Source organism: Haliaeetus albicilla, chromosome 6 (genome assembly GCF_947461875.1).
Source record: "Haliaeetus albicilla chromosome 6, bHalAlb1.1, whole genome shotgun sequence".
Lineage (NCBI taxonomy): Eukaryota > Metazoa > Chordata > Aves > Accipitriformes > Accipitridae > Haliaeetus > Haliaeetus albicilla.
In genome coordinates this window covers 31,313,343-31,330,679 of record NC_091488.1, presented here as the reverse complement: position 1 = coordinate 31,330,679, position 17,337 = coordinate 31,313,343, and the positions used below count along the sequence as shown (strand labels likewise).

General features: G+C 44.8%; 1 protein-coding gene across 2 annotated transcripts; it reads right to left on the bottom strand.

Annotated features, from left to right (window-relative positions):
• Positions 1-6: 6 nt before the first annotated feature.
• POGLUT1 (protein O-glucosyltransferase 1) lies at positions 7-15,735 on the bottom strand. 2 transcript variants are annotated; one of them, XM_069785429.1, is made up of 11 exons: positions 15,602-15,735; positions 15,039-15,129; positions 12,223-12,366; positions 11,645-11,780; positions 8,969-9,090; positions 7,383-7,442; positions 6,263-6,362; positions 5,418-5,476; positions 3,109-3,276; positions 2,527-2,583; positions 7-1,908 (listed from the first exon to the last, which is right to left on the bottom strand). In XM_069785429.1, the coding sequence occupies exons 1-11, from the start codon at positions 15,687-15,689 to the stop codon at positions 1,752-1,754; spliced, it is 1,182 nt and encodes a 393-aa protein (XP_069641530.1). In that variant the 5' UTR covers positions 15,690-15,735; the 3' UTR covers positions 7-1,751. The 2 variants fall into 2 exon arrangements, with proteins under 2 accessions (XP_069641530.1, XP_069641531.1); XM_069785430.1 differs by lacking the exon at positions 3,109-3,276.
• Between the last annotated feature and the right edge of the window lie 1,602 nt (positions 15,736-17,337).

The following is a 17,337-nucleotide window of genomic DNA, read 5'->3' as shown; positions in this document are numbered from 1 at the left end:
CAAAACTTCATTTTCATGTTTTATTCCAAAAACACTTCATTAAAAACACTTTAAAAATATTAGACATAGCTGTTTCACCTTCTCCCTTAACTAAAAATACACAACCAAAAAAACCCTTCCACTCTCGCACAGTTATTTTCCTTGGAAACTAGGCTATTTTAGTACCCTGATTCGTTTCCTTTGCAGGCTGGGATAACCCAGGCGCCGGTCACATAACTGGCGTGCTGCTCCAGCAACTGGCACTTGATGAATAGGTCTGGCAACTACGTCCCTGCACCCGGGCTTGGCAGTGCTGCAAGGCCTCTGTGCGAGCACAGACACGCATAGGTGCACTTAGCATTATTGTTCCTTGTAGTGTTTTCTCCTTCTCTGATCCAAACTGACTGCAGAGGAGACCTGAGCTGTGGCTACCATTCTCTTCCATCCATGTGCTGCTTCCTACGCCTTGAGGCCGCTCGGCATCAAGGGTGCTCGCCGAGGAGGCAGTGGCCCTCTCCTGGGACCCCGTGCCCCTGCCCAAGCTCTTCTGAGCACCTGCCTGGATGCCAGAGAAGACACTGCTTCCCACCAGGCCTCTCAACTCAGGGGCCACAGAGCATTTCAGAAATTGCACTCCCCCTGGGCTGAGCAGCCCATAGTGGGTACAAACACAGTGAGCGCAAGCAACCTGTGACTGAACTCAAAATGAGTAATGTGAGAACTAGCTGCCACTGTGTGGCTGAAGACATTCCCTCAACCAGACTGAAAGAGATGAGAAAAGGAGTGTGACGGCAGTGTGAAAGAAAAGCAAATACTGAAGTGAGCAGATGTGTTACCAGCCTCAAACCGCCCCCCCCCCAACAACCCCCACCCCAAACAACCCTAGACAGTTTACAGAAGAAGATCAGAGCAGAGAATCTGTGAACATCTGGGAAAAAGAAGAGCTGACTCGACCTCTGCATATACTTTCTCTGGGTTCTTAAGGATGTCTGGCCAGGCAGCTGGCGAGAGCTTGTTAACAGGGGCTTGGTTCTGTGTGGCTGTGCAGGCACCCAGCTCATCTGTCAGAGGATGAACTGTCTTTATCTCAGTTGCCAACTGCTTGACTGTCTGCTACTCAGGCTTAGCGCTGTGGCAACATCATCATCACCAACTGCTCCCCTGTGAGGTAGTTTAACTGTGCAAGGATCATTTGTCCTTTCAATGGCACATCAAAGCCCTACCATCAACTTCTAAAACCTGACATAAACATAAGCTCTAGGCTATCTAAAAAGGTTACCCCAAATCCCAGTACCTGCTTCTGTCAGAGAACACCTAATATCACAGGTGAGAAAACATTGACCATTTGCCAAAAAAAGGGGCATGTATCTCCCAGCTGCATGTAGCTGACAGTCTGTGTACCTTGCCCATGAGTACAGCGGACTTGGTAAAAAGCCCAGTAAAATTAACAGACAGGCTTCTCATTGACTGAATGGGATTTAGGATCATTCTGACACAGGTAGTAACAAAGTCCCAAATGCTAACAACCCTCTCCCAGGCATGACCATAACCACCCCATTAAATAGCCATAGTCCAACATTCTACTTAACATTCTTATGGTGATAGCATAACTGGGTCCCACTGTATGGGAGCAATTTCAAAGTTAGCCTATTGCTGTTCACGGTAGTTGCAGCGTGAAGGATAAGAAGTCTGAGAGAACAAGAAAGAAGATACACTGATCTTCAGATTTCCACAGAGATCAGTTTGAGCTGAAGAGAAAAACAGATTAGTCTCTACAGTTCTGTTTTCAGCCACTCAGAAGTGATCTCGCTGTAGCTCTTCCTCCTTTTCACTTTGTAAGTCAAGGCTTGGGAATATTCAGACAGCAGATGCTCCCAGTAGCAAGAGACATCCTCCATCTGCAAGTGCTCGGTGATGAATTGGCGTCCCCTAGAGACACACAAGGCACAGTCAGAACCAATTTCCAGTTCCTACAAGGGTCTTTGGTTTATGTTTTATATGTGTATCAACTTTCACTCTTCTGCGTTTCAAATGAGAAACAACATGCACTGCCCTGTACCATCTATTTTAATATCACAATCTTCATTCACGGTCACAGCTCTGACAGTTGCAGTGCTTTTGTCATCCTCAAGATGGTATTTGTTAACTGGGAAAATAAATATCAGATTTCAGATATCAAATACAGCCTGAGCAGCACTGATGCACGCTGCTTCAGAAGCCAGTCGCGGCCAGTCTGGATACATAATGTTTGCAACGCAGACACAGTTCCCAGGGGTCAACTCACCTCATACTGAGACGAAAGCTCCCAACTTCTGATGGCTTTCAGTGGGGTTCCTGACATGGGTCACAGCTGAACCAATGACCTAAGCATATAAACTTGTTCGCTTGTTACGAGTTCGCCAACCCTCCTGCTGTTATTGCAGCAGATCAATTATACTGCACCCTATTAATACTAGGTTGTCTTTGATAGGTAACCCCTTCAAAAGCTGCTTAAGAAAATGCTTTGGAAGAAGACTACATGACAGCCAGAAAGGACGCACAACCTACCTCTCTGAAATTTCTTGTGCTATGGCATCATTTTCCTTTACAAACTGCAGCAGCTCCCTAAAATGAAGGCCAAAAAAATGCTATGAAACAACTATCTCAATGGAGAACATTGTCCCTTAGCTAAATTATTGCAGAGGATGACATTAAGAATCTACAGCTGAGCGAGGGACTGGTGCTCCTCGTTTCAGAGCACAGAAGAAACTTGCCCTTCTCATTTGTTCCATATCAGTTCTGGACAGCATGCTAAAATATGGGAGCTAACACATTACTGGCCCCGTGATAAGTTCCTCTTCCCCCTTATCTGTGCTGCAGGGCCCACTTGCAAATTTAAGTGCCTAGTGCCTGCTAATTTCAGTGAGGGCGATAGACCTACACACTCCAGTGAAACTGTACTCTCTTAAGTAGTATGACCAAATGATTCTCTGGGGGCAGTAATAAAGAGAAAAGAACATGATCTCCAAGAGCCTTTGTCTAGGAGATGCCTAGGAGTGGAGGCACTACTTGGTGTAATACAAACCAAACCACTTTCCCAAACACAGCAGTGTTTTTCATGCTCTGCTGAGCACACTTGGGGTCTCACACCTGACGTTAGAGAGGTCTGATCGGACTGGGATGTAGTGGACCCAAGGCTTCAGCTGAGGGTAGAAGAACTCCAACCACTCTTCTCCAACGTGAAACACAAGTGAACCACATAAGAAAAGGTGTTTCAACCGGAAACTGGCAGCCACTCCCCGGAAATTAAACAGATACCTTTAAAGGGATAAGCAAAGAGAGGGACCTGATTATACTCGGCATTTTGTGAGGAAATGCACTAAGAAACTGGGTTTCAAGTAGCAGTCAACCTTCCCTCACAGGTAGCAGCTGAGGCCGGGGGGGGTGTCTCCCTCACACCAAGCTACGCACTGGTCGCTAAAACAAAGGGAAGACATTTATTTGAAGCTCCTCACAGGAAAGGTGAGCTGAGGTTAAAGATATGCTAGGTAAATTTCTGCTGTCTCTCAAAACTGAGGAAGAAAATCAAGGCACGAGGCTTTACCTCCGATAAAGACACCTGCCTGCAACAAACCAAAGGAGGCCTCACGGACAACTGCCAACAAGGCATGGAAGGTCACAACGTGGATGCTGATCCTGTGACTCTACGCTTCAGAGATGCTGTTGCCATGAGGAGCCTTTTCCCAGTTCTCTCTTGTCTTGCACTGAGCTTCTCTGTTCATTGTTCAGCTTTGCCACATCTCTCTCAGTTGGGTTTTTGTTGTTTTTTTTTTTTTCCTCTGGGATTCTGCTTTAATCTGAATCTAATTGTTTCATATTAACTTAGGAATGCAACCCTAGGAGGTTAAATAGGCTAGCACACAACAGATGGACTTTGCAGATAACAAAGAATCCACAATTTTGTTTTCAGTATTTTCTGCCAAGTTAGTAAAGTGGGCTTGACTGGGGGCGGATTTCTCTTAGCAAACAGTATCTCAGAGGGATGTTTGTTTGCTTACTTGCTTTCTTTTTTAAACCCACATTTCTCCAATTATATGGAAAGCTGTTTTTCCTGTGGGTAAAACCCCTCAGTACATATAACTATCTTTGAAGTCAAACATTTTGGGCTGGGGGAAGGGAGTTCTTCCTTTAATGAAGATATTTTGGGCAAGATGGGGATTATATGTTATATTTATTTTGGGTGAGATGGGAATTACTGCTGAACTAAGTTTAGCTATAAGTGACAAGGAGTAAATCTCAAATTGTTCTGCATTCTTTGTATTGCCTAGGAGTTCAAGGCAGGGATGAGTAGCTCGTTGTATTAGGAACTCAACAAATACGTGCAGAGATGTAACAAGCACAGTGGTCTGGAGGTGCGGAAATGCCTCTGTCCAATTCCAGACACAGCTCCCACCATCTGTGACCTCAGGCAAGTCACTGAGCGCTGCTCTCAGACAGCCTGCTATAGCACCTACACTGAAGGAAGCAGTGAGAAGTTCATGTTGATCCTACAAGACCCTGGGCTATGACAAAGCGTGTAAGAATGTCTCAGCCTATACTGTACGAGGACCTTAGGAGGCATCAGGGTAGTGAATTCTATGTGTAACAGAAAGGAGAAATCTGGGCAACAGTCTAGTGAAATATAAAATGAGACAAGTCAATCACATTTTGCACAAAAACAGAGATCCAGCCAAATGACTGAGTTCTTGTATCGGCAGATTCTAGCTGGCAGAATCATAACTAGGTAATTTTAAAGCAAAAGAAAAAGCAAAACATCAGACATACAAGTGCATACGTACTACAAGTTCACATTTTTACACAGAAACCTGCAAGAATATTACACCAAAAACCCCTCCTTAAAGTAGTTAAAAAATAAAAACCTTTGTAAACAAAACCACATTCTCCTAAACAACATACAAAGTATGAATCAATACTGTATCTGCTCAATCATACTTCAGGTTCTCCCTTTTTCTATATACATCCAGTGGCAACACTTGCCCCCATATGCATATGAAGACATGACTCCTTAGCTCCTTATGTCTTTGAAGACGGTAATGCTATCACTGTAGCATCAAAAAAATAATTCTGAACACACAGCTTGGTACAGGAATATAAAGAAAGACTGACAGAAAGCCTTTTTGATTTTAAAAAAATTTTATCTTTATGTTTATTAGTGATCTAAGACCTTTACTTTCCCCAAAGCACTTTATTTCTCCTGAACTGACAGGGGAAAACTGGCACTGAAACAGGCCATGCTAAACTCCCAAATTTTCAACTGCCTTACGTCTGTTCACAAGCTTTCTTATCTGCCTGGAGCTGGTTGCTGGAATTAGACCCTAAAATAAAATGAGGCCTTACACTGTGCAAGGAAAGAAAAAAACCCACAGCCCTTGAACAGTTTTATTAATGAAAACTCTTACTTGTATTTGCAGTGATCAACCAGTGGAATTTCCTTTGCAGGAGGCTTCCCTAAGGTGTCCTTAAAATAAAGGGAATTAAAAAAAAAAAAATCACTAAGCTTTATATAGTGATTTCATATTTGTTTTCCTTCTCAGTTAGAAACAAAGCTGAAGTCTCAAAACCCTCCATTCCCACTTCTGAGAACACCTTCTCTGGTGGGCTTTTAGAAGTATTATGAAGAATTCACAGACCTTCAAACAAGAAAAAAAGTTCAGTAAATTACACACTGCCTGTAAGCAAACACCAGCACAAACACATTAAATGATAATGTTTAGTTGGCAGCTACAGAGTGGAAAACAGCTTGGGACAACGTGAAGCCAAGTGTAACCAGAGTAGCCAAGACTGTCTGGAGAGCACTGGACTGTAGACTAAGTATGGAACTAAAAAGAAGTTATCAGCAACAGTTATCAGAAAGTTATCAACAAGAAGAGCAAGAAACAGAGATGACAGAAAAAGGTTTAAAAAGACTGACAACAACACACAGGCAGCTCAGGGCTAGAAGGGGAAGAGTTGGCTAATTTCATTGTAATGGAAGAGTTGGGGATTGGCATAGATCCATTTTCTTATGTATGCTGGTTTCCTTGAACAAAAAGTGTAGATGGAAGAAAAATGTTTGGCCTCCCAGGCTCTGGAAGACTCCTTCCTTTCATCTGTCAGAGAGGTGTGGCCATCAAGGGAACTACAAGGCTCCCCCACTCTAGAGGATCACCCACAACTCTCCAACAAGACGCTTCTCAATCATCAAAGCCATCTTGCAATGCTATTCTTTCTGGCCTTCACACTCAGGAGACAGACACCCACACACCTTTTCAGATTTCCAAGCCTGGTTTTTAGTGTACTCAGCATCAACAAGTTCTGGGGTTTCTCGGGACAGCAGAATGAGGGGATCTCTCTCAGGACTCGTTCTGCAAAAGAAATGCTATCAGTAATTGCCAATCCACATGATTCAACACAGCTAACAAACTACAGGACTCAAGACCCTGCCTCTTTACGAGGCTGACCTCCCTTTGTGCCCCAAAAACATTAAGTGCCTACCATACAGTATATTTCTGTCCAAGGGTACATTAGCAGAAGAGAATGAGTTATGTGTACCAAAATGATTTGAGGCCAAGTTTCTTTATTTCACTTACTAAATATTTAATAGTATTATTCAAGCAATTCCCAGGACAAATCAGCAGAGATGTTGTTTCCTTCAGGCTTTATCCTGATGGGTGCCAAATAAACTCCCTTCTAAGTCAAAGAGAGCTAAGAAATGCCAAGCACCTTCAGCGCTGATCTCTCTGACACCAATTTAAAACACTACTGATAAACAAGGTTATGACATCCCTGAGACTCACTCCTCATCATCTCCCGAGCCTATCTAGTAAGATATCAAATCCTTCCCTATTGGGGATGGGGGAAGAACAAAGTATTAGGTTTAACATTGTTTTCAAACTGTCACTGGAGAGAGGGCAGACATAATCTACTCTCTTATCTCCCACTACTCAGGTAACCTAAAGCAAGAATATTTTTGATTCAGGGTTGAGCACTTGCATAGCGAATAAAGTATTCACATTGGCAAGAAGCAAACACATCAACATCAAATCTTTAAATTTGTATCATGCACCTGCAGTTCCCTTCGCAGAACAAAACAAGCTGGTTCCTAGTGCAACAGTTTTACTCATTAAGAAATAACTTAGCAAATCCATCACAACTTCTGTTTCCAATATTAGACTTATTATAATAAACTAGTTGCAAATGGCAATTCTTATGGAAAAATCACTAATGGTGAAATGCTGCTGTACAAAATGTCTCCTTTCCTTACTTTTAAAAAATACATTCTGGGTTACACTTTTTTAGGTCTTGGAAATACAGAAATTTCTGCATACAGACAGCTGTCACAGCATATGTTGGTAGAATCTCCTGTTACAGGAAAATATGCTCACCTGGATCCTCGGAAATATCCTTTAGAGATTTTTTTCATCCATGGCCATTTTTCTGCAGATCTGAAAATATTGTTTATACATGGCAATAAATGATTTCATATAACCATGAAACAGCACTCTCATCAGTTTTCACAGCATGATCTCTTTTTATTATTCTTCATTTTTGATGGAAATCACTTTCTTCAGTACAGCAGAAAAAACTCTCAGCCAGGTCCAGTGAAACATGTTTTCCTGTGAATATCATGTTTAAGGCAACACAGTATAGGCTACTTTTCAGAATATCTTTCAGTCAAAACAATGAATTACACACAAGCCCCTCATCAAACCTTTAAGGGTATTAAAATTTACCTAAAATTTGAATCATTTTTTGTATCATTGCTTTATTTTTCTGTACTTCACTGAGTATGGATAGTGCAAAATGACTAGAGAATTTTTAACCACTGCCATTTCCCATCAAAAACAAACAAACTAAAAACCTGCCTAGCATTTTGCATTTAAGATACAGGGGTTCGTTGTTTTGCCAAGTAACTTTCATTTTATATCTAAGCACGTCCTTCAAAATAGCTGTTCACATGTTTTATTTCTGTCAGTGCAGTCACCTGCCTCCCTCTGGGGAACTCTTTGTGGTACTTTTCTGTTGCACCTGGCTTGACAGGTAGGTCCTGATCCCCAAACAGACCTGCACAGGTCAAGCTTTGCATCTGTTTATAACCCAGTGACACAAGTGGCATTCACTGAGAAAGCAAGGATGAGTAAATGCTTTGGACCTTCATTCTATTCTATCAGATTAGGCTTCAGCTATGATTAGTCCCACAGATCTTCAGATTTTGAAGAGGGAATCATTCAACCTTGCATTCTGATGTCAAGTGATTGACATCAAGGTGTTTCTTCTTGTTATGTTTCTATGTTCATTGTTGCACACTTTGTTTGTCACTTCCCATGGGAAACAGCCCCTTATTCTGCTAATAGTCAAAGATCCTGCCAAAAGAAAGACTCCCAGTCAGAAACCTCTTCTGTCTTACTCTCAGCCCAGTAATGACTCGATTCTTGGGAATGACTCCAGGTTTCTCTATTGCACAATAATACTCAAGTAAAAGCAGATCTAAAGAAGGCTTTCCTTTAACCTTCCAGAAGCTTATACAAACATCCTGGATCATCCCTGCAGTGAAAAAAACACAGCTCCTAGAGAAGTAGTTGGAAACAAAGGAAAATATTTCCATGTGTCAGGGGAGATTTCTGCAGGCAAAAGATAACTGCTACTTTATTGACAAACCCTATCCCACCAAAAATGATAGTAATCTGGCCCTGACAGCATGAAGAATGTGTATGCTTCATCCTCTGCATTCCTTACTAAAGTGCTGGAAACAGAGAAGCTAATTATAACTTCTGGTTACATCATCCAAGGTTTCCATGGAGAATTATAGAGCAGTTAGGCTGTATGTAGTTAATGAGGGGCAGCAGGACAGATCACAGGCCAACAGACCTATAGTCTTAGAGTTCAATATTGGCCCAATGCTATACGGCTTTTACTGTGAGTTTGTCTTCCATTAAACCTCCCCACACACATAACCATTTCCAAAACATACCTTCTGAGGTCCTCTCTCATGAGGTCCCAGCGCCCTAAACCTGTTGGGTAAATTGGCCAAACAGCTGGTCCTCCTTCCCAAAATGTCCAGGCAGGATACATTATGTCATTGTATTCAGGTGTCTTAAGAAAAAGGAGAGTAATGTAAGAACAAGAGTAATATCTACTTCAGTTTACTGACTGAGCCCACCAGTAATGAACGTCCCTTCTGGGAGTTCTGTCAGCTTTCTCCGTCACTGTTCCATAAGCAGCCATGAAAGCTTTGTGGTCACCACAGTGTTGCTGGGGTTCATATGAAGACAACCCAATATTAAAGTGTTTCAATGACTTTAAAAAGGCTCTGACTTGCTGCATGACAACACAGGACTTTCATGTTAGAAAATAACAAAAGAGGTCCATGGTATAGCTGATTAGTAAATAGTGAAAGACCCAGGTTCCACTCACCTTTCTAAAGACTTGTGTCTATGTGTAGCTACAAATGTTTTCTACTGATGGTAAGTTAAGAGGCATTATCATCACCTCAGAGATACAGGCGCTTATAGACACTTTGACATTTAGGTTTCCAACACTTCAGTTCATTCCAGCCTTCCTAGAGATCGCTTAACAGTTCACTGTAACAAATACCCAGGTCATGTATGAATTTCAGTTCCTCACTCCTGTTTGGATGCTTAAATTCCCATATAAGCAGAAGGAGGGCCAGCACTTAAGTAAGACTAAACCCTTTCATGAAACCAGACTATAGGCTACTTCCTTGCACTAGTAATAAAATTCTTATACAATTATCCATCTATCTGTCACCTGGAGATACTGGAGACAGTCCAAGGCCACCAAGGTAGTTAGGAGGTTGGTGCAAATGACACATAAACTGGGGCTGAGGAATGGGTTTGTTCATGCACACGAAGAGGAGGCTTGGGGGAATCTAAATGGTGTCTCCTACTACCCAATGGGATTGTCCATAGAAGATGGAGGCAGACTCTTTTCACAAGTGCAGAGACAGAATGAAAGGCAACAGGCTTTGATTACAAGAAGTGAAATTCCAAGCAGATATTGGGAAATACGTTTTCATTCTGATGGAAGTCAAACACTGTCTGTGGACACTGTCCTTGGGGATGCTCAGATCTGGGCAGGACACAGCCTGGAGCACCCTGACGTAGTTGGTCCTGCTCCGAGCAAAGTGCTGGACTGGGTGACCTCCTGAGGTCCCTTCCAAATTAAATGAGTACGTGCTTCTATGATCTGCTCCTTCTCAGTCTTGCTATAAACAGGCATTGATAACAAACTATGACAGCTTCACCACCACCCCAGGGTCAGCCTTCTGAGATGCAGAATAGGACAATCCTTCAATCCCTTACGCTTTCAGGCTTAGAAAGCACTCTGGACCAGCATCCTGGAACCCTCCTAACACTGGCTGGTTAAGTGTGAGCTGTGCCTGGATCACTGGGTTTCAGTTAAGGATAGGGCTGAGACCATAGTTCAGATATTGGACAATGGTGACAAAGAACTCAGTGTCTTGCAGGGTCCTGCAAGGCACCCAGGGGCAGGATGATTAATACGGTTGCAAAGATTAAACTCTTGCAACCTGCTCTGCATCAATTTGGGTTCTGCTGGCTAGAGTTAAGGCTGTGCAATGGTCAAGGGGCAAGACAGCTAGCTTTGCTACTACATCTGGCAGCGAACATGGTTACTGAATGACATATTGAATGCTTGCAATGTTGTACTGAAATTCTAGAGAGTTTTAGGATGGCTGAGGACTACATGATAGTTATGGATCATATTATGGTTCAGACTATATGAGCTGAAGAGCTGGGTTCAGAGTAAGATGCTACAAGTTAGCAGAAACAGAATAGGGCCTGAAGTAGCAAGAGCAAATGGTTTATTGCTTCTTTTTGCACCTTACTGTCTGCTAGGCTTCAGCCAAGGACAGGATCACAATCAGGGTTAGGTAGCAAGGGTGCAGGACTTGGGCACACTGGTCATACACTAAGGCAAAGCAAGATTAGCCAAAGCTTGAGGTGTAATGATATTTTGTTGGAAAGGATGAGATACTATACTACAGTCAGGTTTAACAATGGGAGAAGTAGGAAAACATACAGGAGGGTTCTCGAGTCTGGGAACAGAGAAGCAGAGAGCAAATGTCTCTATGCATGTGTGCACCTCTGCATGTGCGTGCATGTTTGCAGATGGAAAAGGGAATCCAGGGGAAAAGCGTTCTCAGGAAATAGCAATATTACAGAAAAGAAAATAAGAAATACTTATTTGTGGTACCAAAAAAGAGGACTAAAATATTCACATTAAATGAGATTAACTGTATGACAGCTGAGCGATGGTCAAAAATCCTTAATAATGCTGATAAACTATGGCTACAATTTTAACAGAGGCATTGTAGCAAATGACAGCAATGCTGGCACATATCCCATCCAGCTGTGCATTGTTCCACTGTGGCAGAGGTACATTTTTTGACATGGAAGGGGAGCTAATGAGGGGCAAAACTGTTCTATTGAATAAATCTGCAAATCTGTCTGCCAGAAAACTGGAAGTGAAGGGAAACATAAGAGCAAAAAAGAGCAAGCAATTTTGAAACAGAAAATCTGCGGGGAACCATCCTCAGAAATACGTTCCCAAGAGAAAGGACAACATGCATGTCTCAGAAATGCTCAGCTTTTAAAGATGTGTGCACCTTACTGAAGGAGAAGACTGGGATAATGGGTTTCATCCACTTGGGGACCTGGGGGTAGTCTCGCACATTGATCACCATTTCCATGTCAGGGAGGCGGCTGATGATCCCCAGAAGGAAGTGCTCAACTCCACTGCATCTGTGCAGAAATGACATATAGCAAAAGAGCTATAAAGAGAAGGCAGAATCCTACAGTCTCTTGCAGGCCTTTCTCTCTGCACAGGAGCAGAAGAGATGGTAAGCCCGAGCCATACCATGACGCAGGCTGGAAACTGCCTATAGCAGCCTGTAAGCCCCAACGCAGTACAGACACCAGTGAAGCAACCCATCCTGTTAAATCTGGCCCGATCTGCAGCTTTCTCTGCGATCCCACAACCAACCAACCCTTTGTACACTGAAGTGCAACAACGACACTTATCTCTTGCTACATTTAAGCCTCATACAGAATTCTCTAGGCTCCTGCTCTAATAAGGAATTCAGACCTCTAAAATACCATTGTGCTCAATGACTTTCAGCTTGGCAGCGTGGGAAGTACTCCTGTGTCCCAGCTAGGGAGAAGAGATCTTCCGTATGGCTCTTACCTTGCAGGGAACAAGCAGTCCTGCTCACGGTACAATTTGTTCTTAATGATTTGGTAATGTGTCCCGAGCTTCCGGCTCACCACATCTGATATTATCTCCTTGGAAACACCACCTCGAAAAGGAGCCAGGTCCTGCTTCCAGACACTGAACACAAAACAATCAACCATTATTATGTACAATAGGGAGGATACTGTGGATTACATTACTGCAGTATACAGAACAGACTTCTAGCTAAAACAAGCTCTATGTATCTTCCAGGAGCTCTGCTATATGTAGCATAACGGAGAATTTAATGTAAGTCACTTGGAAGAGCTGTCACTCAGAGACTCAAAGGTCCAAGATTCACTCTTTGACTATCTATGTGTTGTTCGCCCGAACAGAAAGCCCAGCACAGGACCCTGAGGCTAAATCAACATGAACTCTATTTACTCTCCCAGAAAGGATCTTACATACCCTGGCAGGTTATGGGTAAATGCCTTTGGCTCACTTAACCTTTGAGTTGTGAAGCTTGTGCTCTGGCCTTCCATGAATGATGGGCCACACCAAGACCAAATTCCTCACACAATATCATGCTATTCGGACATTAAAAAAAACAAGGTAAGAGTCTAGTTGCAAGGAACAGCATCGCCCAGTAATGCTGGGTACGGTGAAAGCCAGCCCAGGAGGACAAGTCTACGTAGCATATGTTCTGTGACATCTCCACATCACCAGTGAGCTCCAGGAATGCAGTTTGAAAACATAAACCTAATGAATATAAGAAAATACAGGAGGAAGATGCAGTTTATATAAATTTAGTCTAAAGGCCCTCAGATCTAACTGCCTGGAGCATTTAACAAACACTGTCAGATTGTAACAACCCCACTTTTTGGTAGACACTACATCAATGCCTTAGTTTAATACAACACTGTCAGGATGGTCCCACTGTGAGGGTGGTCAAACACTGGTACAGGTTGCCCAGAGAGACTGTGGAGTTTCTATTCTTTGAGATATTCAAAACCTGACTGGACACAGTCCTGGCAACACTGCTTGAGCAGAGGGGTTAGACATGATGATCTCGAGAGGTCCCCTCCAACCTCCAGAGTTCTGCTATTTTATAATCAGGTAGAAAACAGTAAAACTACATAAAGAATTCCCATTGTGCAGATGGGCTGACTACAGGATAAGCAGTCTGGCAGGGATGCAAATGTTATGAGCTTGAGAACAGGAAGAAAGTTGCAGTTCTATGGCACATCCATGTCACTGTAACCTAAGCGACAACTGAAAGGTAGCAACAAACAAGTTAGGACTTTCAGGCCTTGGCCACTGAGTCACAGAAGACTAGACATAAGCAGAATCTGTTATGTGGGGAAAAGTACTGGCTTTCAGCATTCTGCTGCATATTTACATACCTCCAAATCAGCTATCAAAATGAACTGAGTTTCTTAAGTGTCACACAGCGTACATGCTGTATTATCTTCCTGGATTCTTTTGTAATGCCTGTCACTATAGCAGCGCTCCTTAACAACCCTTAAACGAACTACTGCTTTAACAAAAACTCGGTTTCAAGACCCACAGCAACCGCAACTTCATGTTACTATCGACTGTCATGTTCTGAAGCAGATTTGGAGGTTTTAGCCACTTGGGAAAGTGTTCTACCCAAAGGTGGGCAGGAGCAATGAAGATCAAAAACTCCAAACAGAGTGTATAAACAGTTGCCCAATATGACTCATCTGATATTAAAAGCCAATATAGCACTCAATCTCACCCCAAAAAATGAGTGAGCGCATCTGGTACTTTTAAACAGGAGGCTTAAAGTCGGGCATCTGTGTTTCTGCATTTGGAATCCTAACCCTAAAGGCAGAAGAATATGTTGACTCTTCCCTGAATTCCCTATTCTCCTTTATATGAAAATGCTGCTTAAAGGTATCAGAAAACCTGGTCCTACAATCCCTGCCTGTAGGGCAATGGTGACCATTGTAATGTTTGCCATGCTGCAGCCGTGCTCTATCAGTGCGAACAGAAAGGAAGTTTGGTTTGGCTATGTCTACAAGACAGATCAGCCTGCACTTGTATGGCCTACAGTGGTCTTGCATCACATACATGCCTCTAGCTTTCTGCATTAAATTCACTGTAGGAAGATCAGGCCAGCATTTCAGGTCAGAGTGCTGGCATTAGGCATAATGCTCTGTAGTTATAAAAAAAAAAAAACTACAGGACTTGTGTCTACCTGAATGAGCTCCTCTTGGATCATGCCTCCGTTATGTGTCAGGGTAGCTAAATATCGACCAACAGTCCAATTCTCACAAGCAGTGAGCTAAACTCCCTAGAAAGAGCACTAAAAAGTACAGCACACTATCACACCAAATGAATGTGTTCTGTAACAAACTTTCTTAATCTAGCTATTTAGAACATTCTGCACATACTTGATTTCTTCCACTTTTGAAAGCCCATGAGAAAGACTTTTTAGCAACACTGCACTGAGAGAGAAGGCAGAAGTGGATTGTTAAGACAGAAACGTCACCAGCTGTGTGTATGGTTTATTGTGTGATCATACATGAAATGCTGACATAGCGTATGTTCAATCGCAGAGAACAACAATAAGTGTGATCAGTTTACAGGCGGACACACCTTCTATTGGAACTACGGAGGTCAACCTGTTTCACACAATGCTAGTAACAACCTCCTCCTTGCAAGCACCGTGACCTATGATGGCTGCAGATGTGATACCTTAGAGCCCAAATATTCTCTAGCTAATTCCCAACCATCAGTGCTGGCAAAAGTATTCCCTCTCACGGCCAGAGGCCTGTGGAGTCAAAAAGAAAACCAGTCTCTCTCACCTTTGGTAGCAGCTGCAATTCGCCTTTACACACGGCTTATAGACTTCCACAGCTTTCTTAATTTGGTCAGTTATTGTTTTCCACTTGGCATCTAAAACACACAGGGAGGAAAAGTCAAAGGAATTAATCCATTAAAGTACCAGAACAACTATCAGTAGCTGAAGAGCATTTCTGGTCCGGCTGGCAATAGCAATGCGCCAGGGTCCCACGACACACTCCCGAACTGCTCCAATCCGCGGCTCAACGAGAGCACGCCTAAAGCAAGCGGGGGGGGGGGGAAGCCTCCACGGGCAAGGAGAGGGGCCACCCACCTGAGGGGGGCCGGGAAGGGGCAGCGGGTCGGACACTTTCAGCCCGGGGGCCGTCCCGGGGTGCCGAGGGATCTGCCCGGCCGGGCGGAGGAGCGGGAGGCAGCGAGACTCCCTCGGTGCCCTCACAGGACGCGCGGGCTCCCGCCCGGGCCACCAACCCTGCCCGCCGGCCGCGAAGCCGCGTCCCGTTCCCCATCCCCCGCAACACCCTCAGGCCCCGGGCGACGCGAAGAGCCCCGAGCCTCCGCTCACCTGCCGGGCCGCCCGCCGCGGCGGGCTCCGGCCGCCACACGGCAGCCGCCGCCGCCATCGCCCACAGGGCCAGCGCCGCCCGCCCCATACCGCCACCGCCGCCGCCGCCGCCGCCGCCGCCAACACCGCCCTGCGCATGCGCGACCCGCCGCCGGCGGGCGCGGTGGGCGGGAGGCGAGGCCCCCACCCACCAAGGATGGCGGCGGCCGCAGCCGCCGGCCCCGCACAAAGATGGCGGTGCTAGCAGCGGGCCTCGTGTCGCGGCGCTTGATGGGAGCTGTAGTTCCCGGGGCGGCTCGGCGGCGGCGGCGCTGTCCCTCCCCTCACAAGAGCTGTGTGTGGGGAGACCCCGCGGGGGTCACGTCGTGACCACAGACGGCTTTTGTACCTGACGGAAAGAAAGGCACTGGCCTGGGGGGGCCTACGGCAGGGGCTGACTGTGCTGCAGACAGCCACTGCCCAGAGAAGGTCCGAGCGTGCGTTTGCGATAGTCCCTCCAAAGAACCTCCCGGCTCCGCTCGAATCCCACGCACGAGCCTTGCGCAGACCTTGTGTAGCTGGTGGCCCGCGTTCCCGCTGGGGTTCTTAGGCGGGGGGAACTTCTCTGGACGCCTGAATTCATCAAGCAGTTTGTCCAGCCTGGAAGAGGCTCCTTCTCGTGGCCCGACCTCTTGCTGTTGCCAAGGCCCAATTAAATTTGATCATTTCGAATTAAGTCATGAATCTCATTGTTACAGTATAAAGGTTTAGACTGATTTGTATAAACTTCTCTGCAGCTTCAGGGATGGGGACTGCAAGAAAGAGGAGAAACAGCAGGACTGAGAATTGGTGGTTGAGTGCCACCAACGTAATGCGTAGGTGCTTCTCTTTGCAAAATGGTTTCTAAGAATACAGTCTTCAAAACTACCTTCTACTCAGTGTCTGGGTCAGCTCGGTCATATTTGGCCAGCCTTCAGGAGACAGGCTCATTAACCCGATGCTGGATGTAATAACCATGCTGATAAGCAGCCAAATTAGTGTAGGTCAGAGGGGCTGGGGCTAAGCAGACACTATCCTAACATAAATCCGGACCAGTCGATCGATGTTTCTTCCCTAGGGCGAGTGTGGGAAGGCCTGTCCCCTCTTTGTGGGCTCTTGCGTATTCAAATGTCGACACTAAACCTTCATCATTCCTAGCCCAGATCCAGCCTGGTAGTTTGGGATTCCAGGAAGAGGTGCTGTGGCTGTTTGTTAATAGGAAGGAGCCACATTTACATTAAGGTTCTACCTATAGACTGAACGCTGAGTGATTAGCCGCACAAGCCACCAACTCAACTCATCATAAAGGCCTCTTTTGTGTGACACTGAATTGGTCCTGTAGGTATCTGTAGGTTTAGGTGGAGAAATAATTACCAGAAAACAGACCAAAGAGGAAAAGCGTGTGCTGAGAAGGAATGTGAAGGTTTCCCAAGGACTGATAAATTCTGGAGACTGGTAGTCCTGCTGAATCTGCACAGCTGATAAACTCCGGGCACCAAGTATCTGCTCAGTCTGTGCAAGGCCACAAGTAAATGCTGATATCAACTGCAGGCTGTGTGACTGTAGGGCAGGGGCTCCTACATGCAGACAAAGACTGCAGGATTATGTGTACATCTCTTGAAATAAATGAATTTGAGGGACTTTCTGAACATCTGCTTGGAAGCTGCTAGTGTGTCAGCACAACCCTCTACTGAGTATGCAGCTGGGGTTGTCCTCCA

What these genes read in the sequence shown, in the direction of transcription:
- POGLUT1 (XM_069785429.1), bottom strand. Translation starts at nt 15,689, where the DNA reads ATGGGGCGGGCGGCGCTGGCCCTGTGGGCGATGGCGGCGGCGGCTGCC. An exon ending in AGGCTTGGAAATCTGAAAAG is followed by an intron (nt 5,477 to 6,262) that starts GTGTGTGGGTGT and finishes CTTTATTTTAAG; the next exon opens with GACACCTTAGGGAAGCCTCC. An exon ending in GCACAAGAAATTTCAGAGAG is followed by an intron (nt 1,909 to 2,526) that starts GTAGGTTGTGCG and finishes GTGTGTCTCTAG; the next exon opens with GGGACGCCAATTCATCACCG.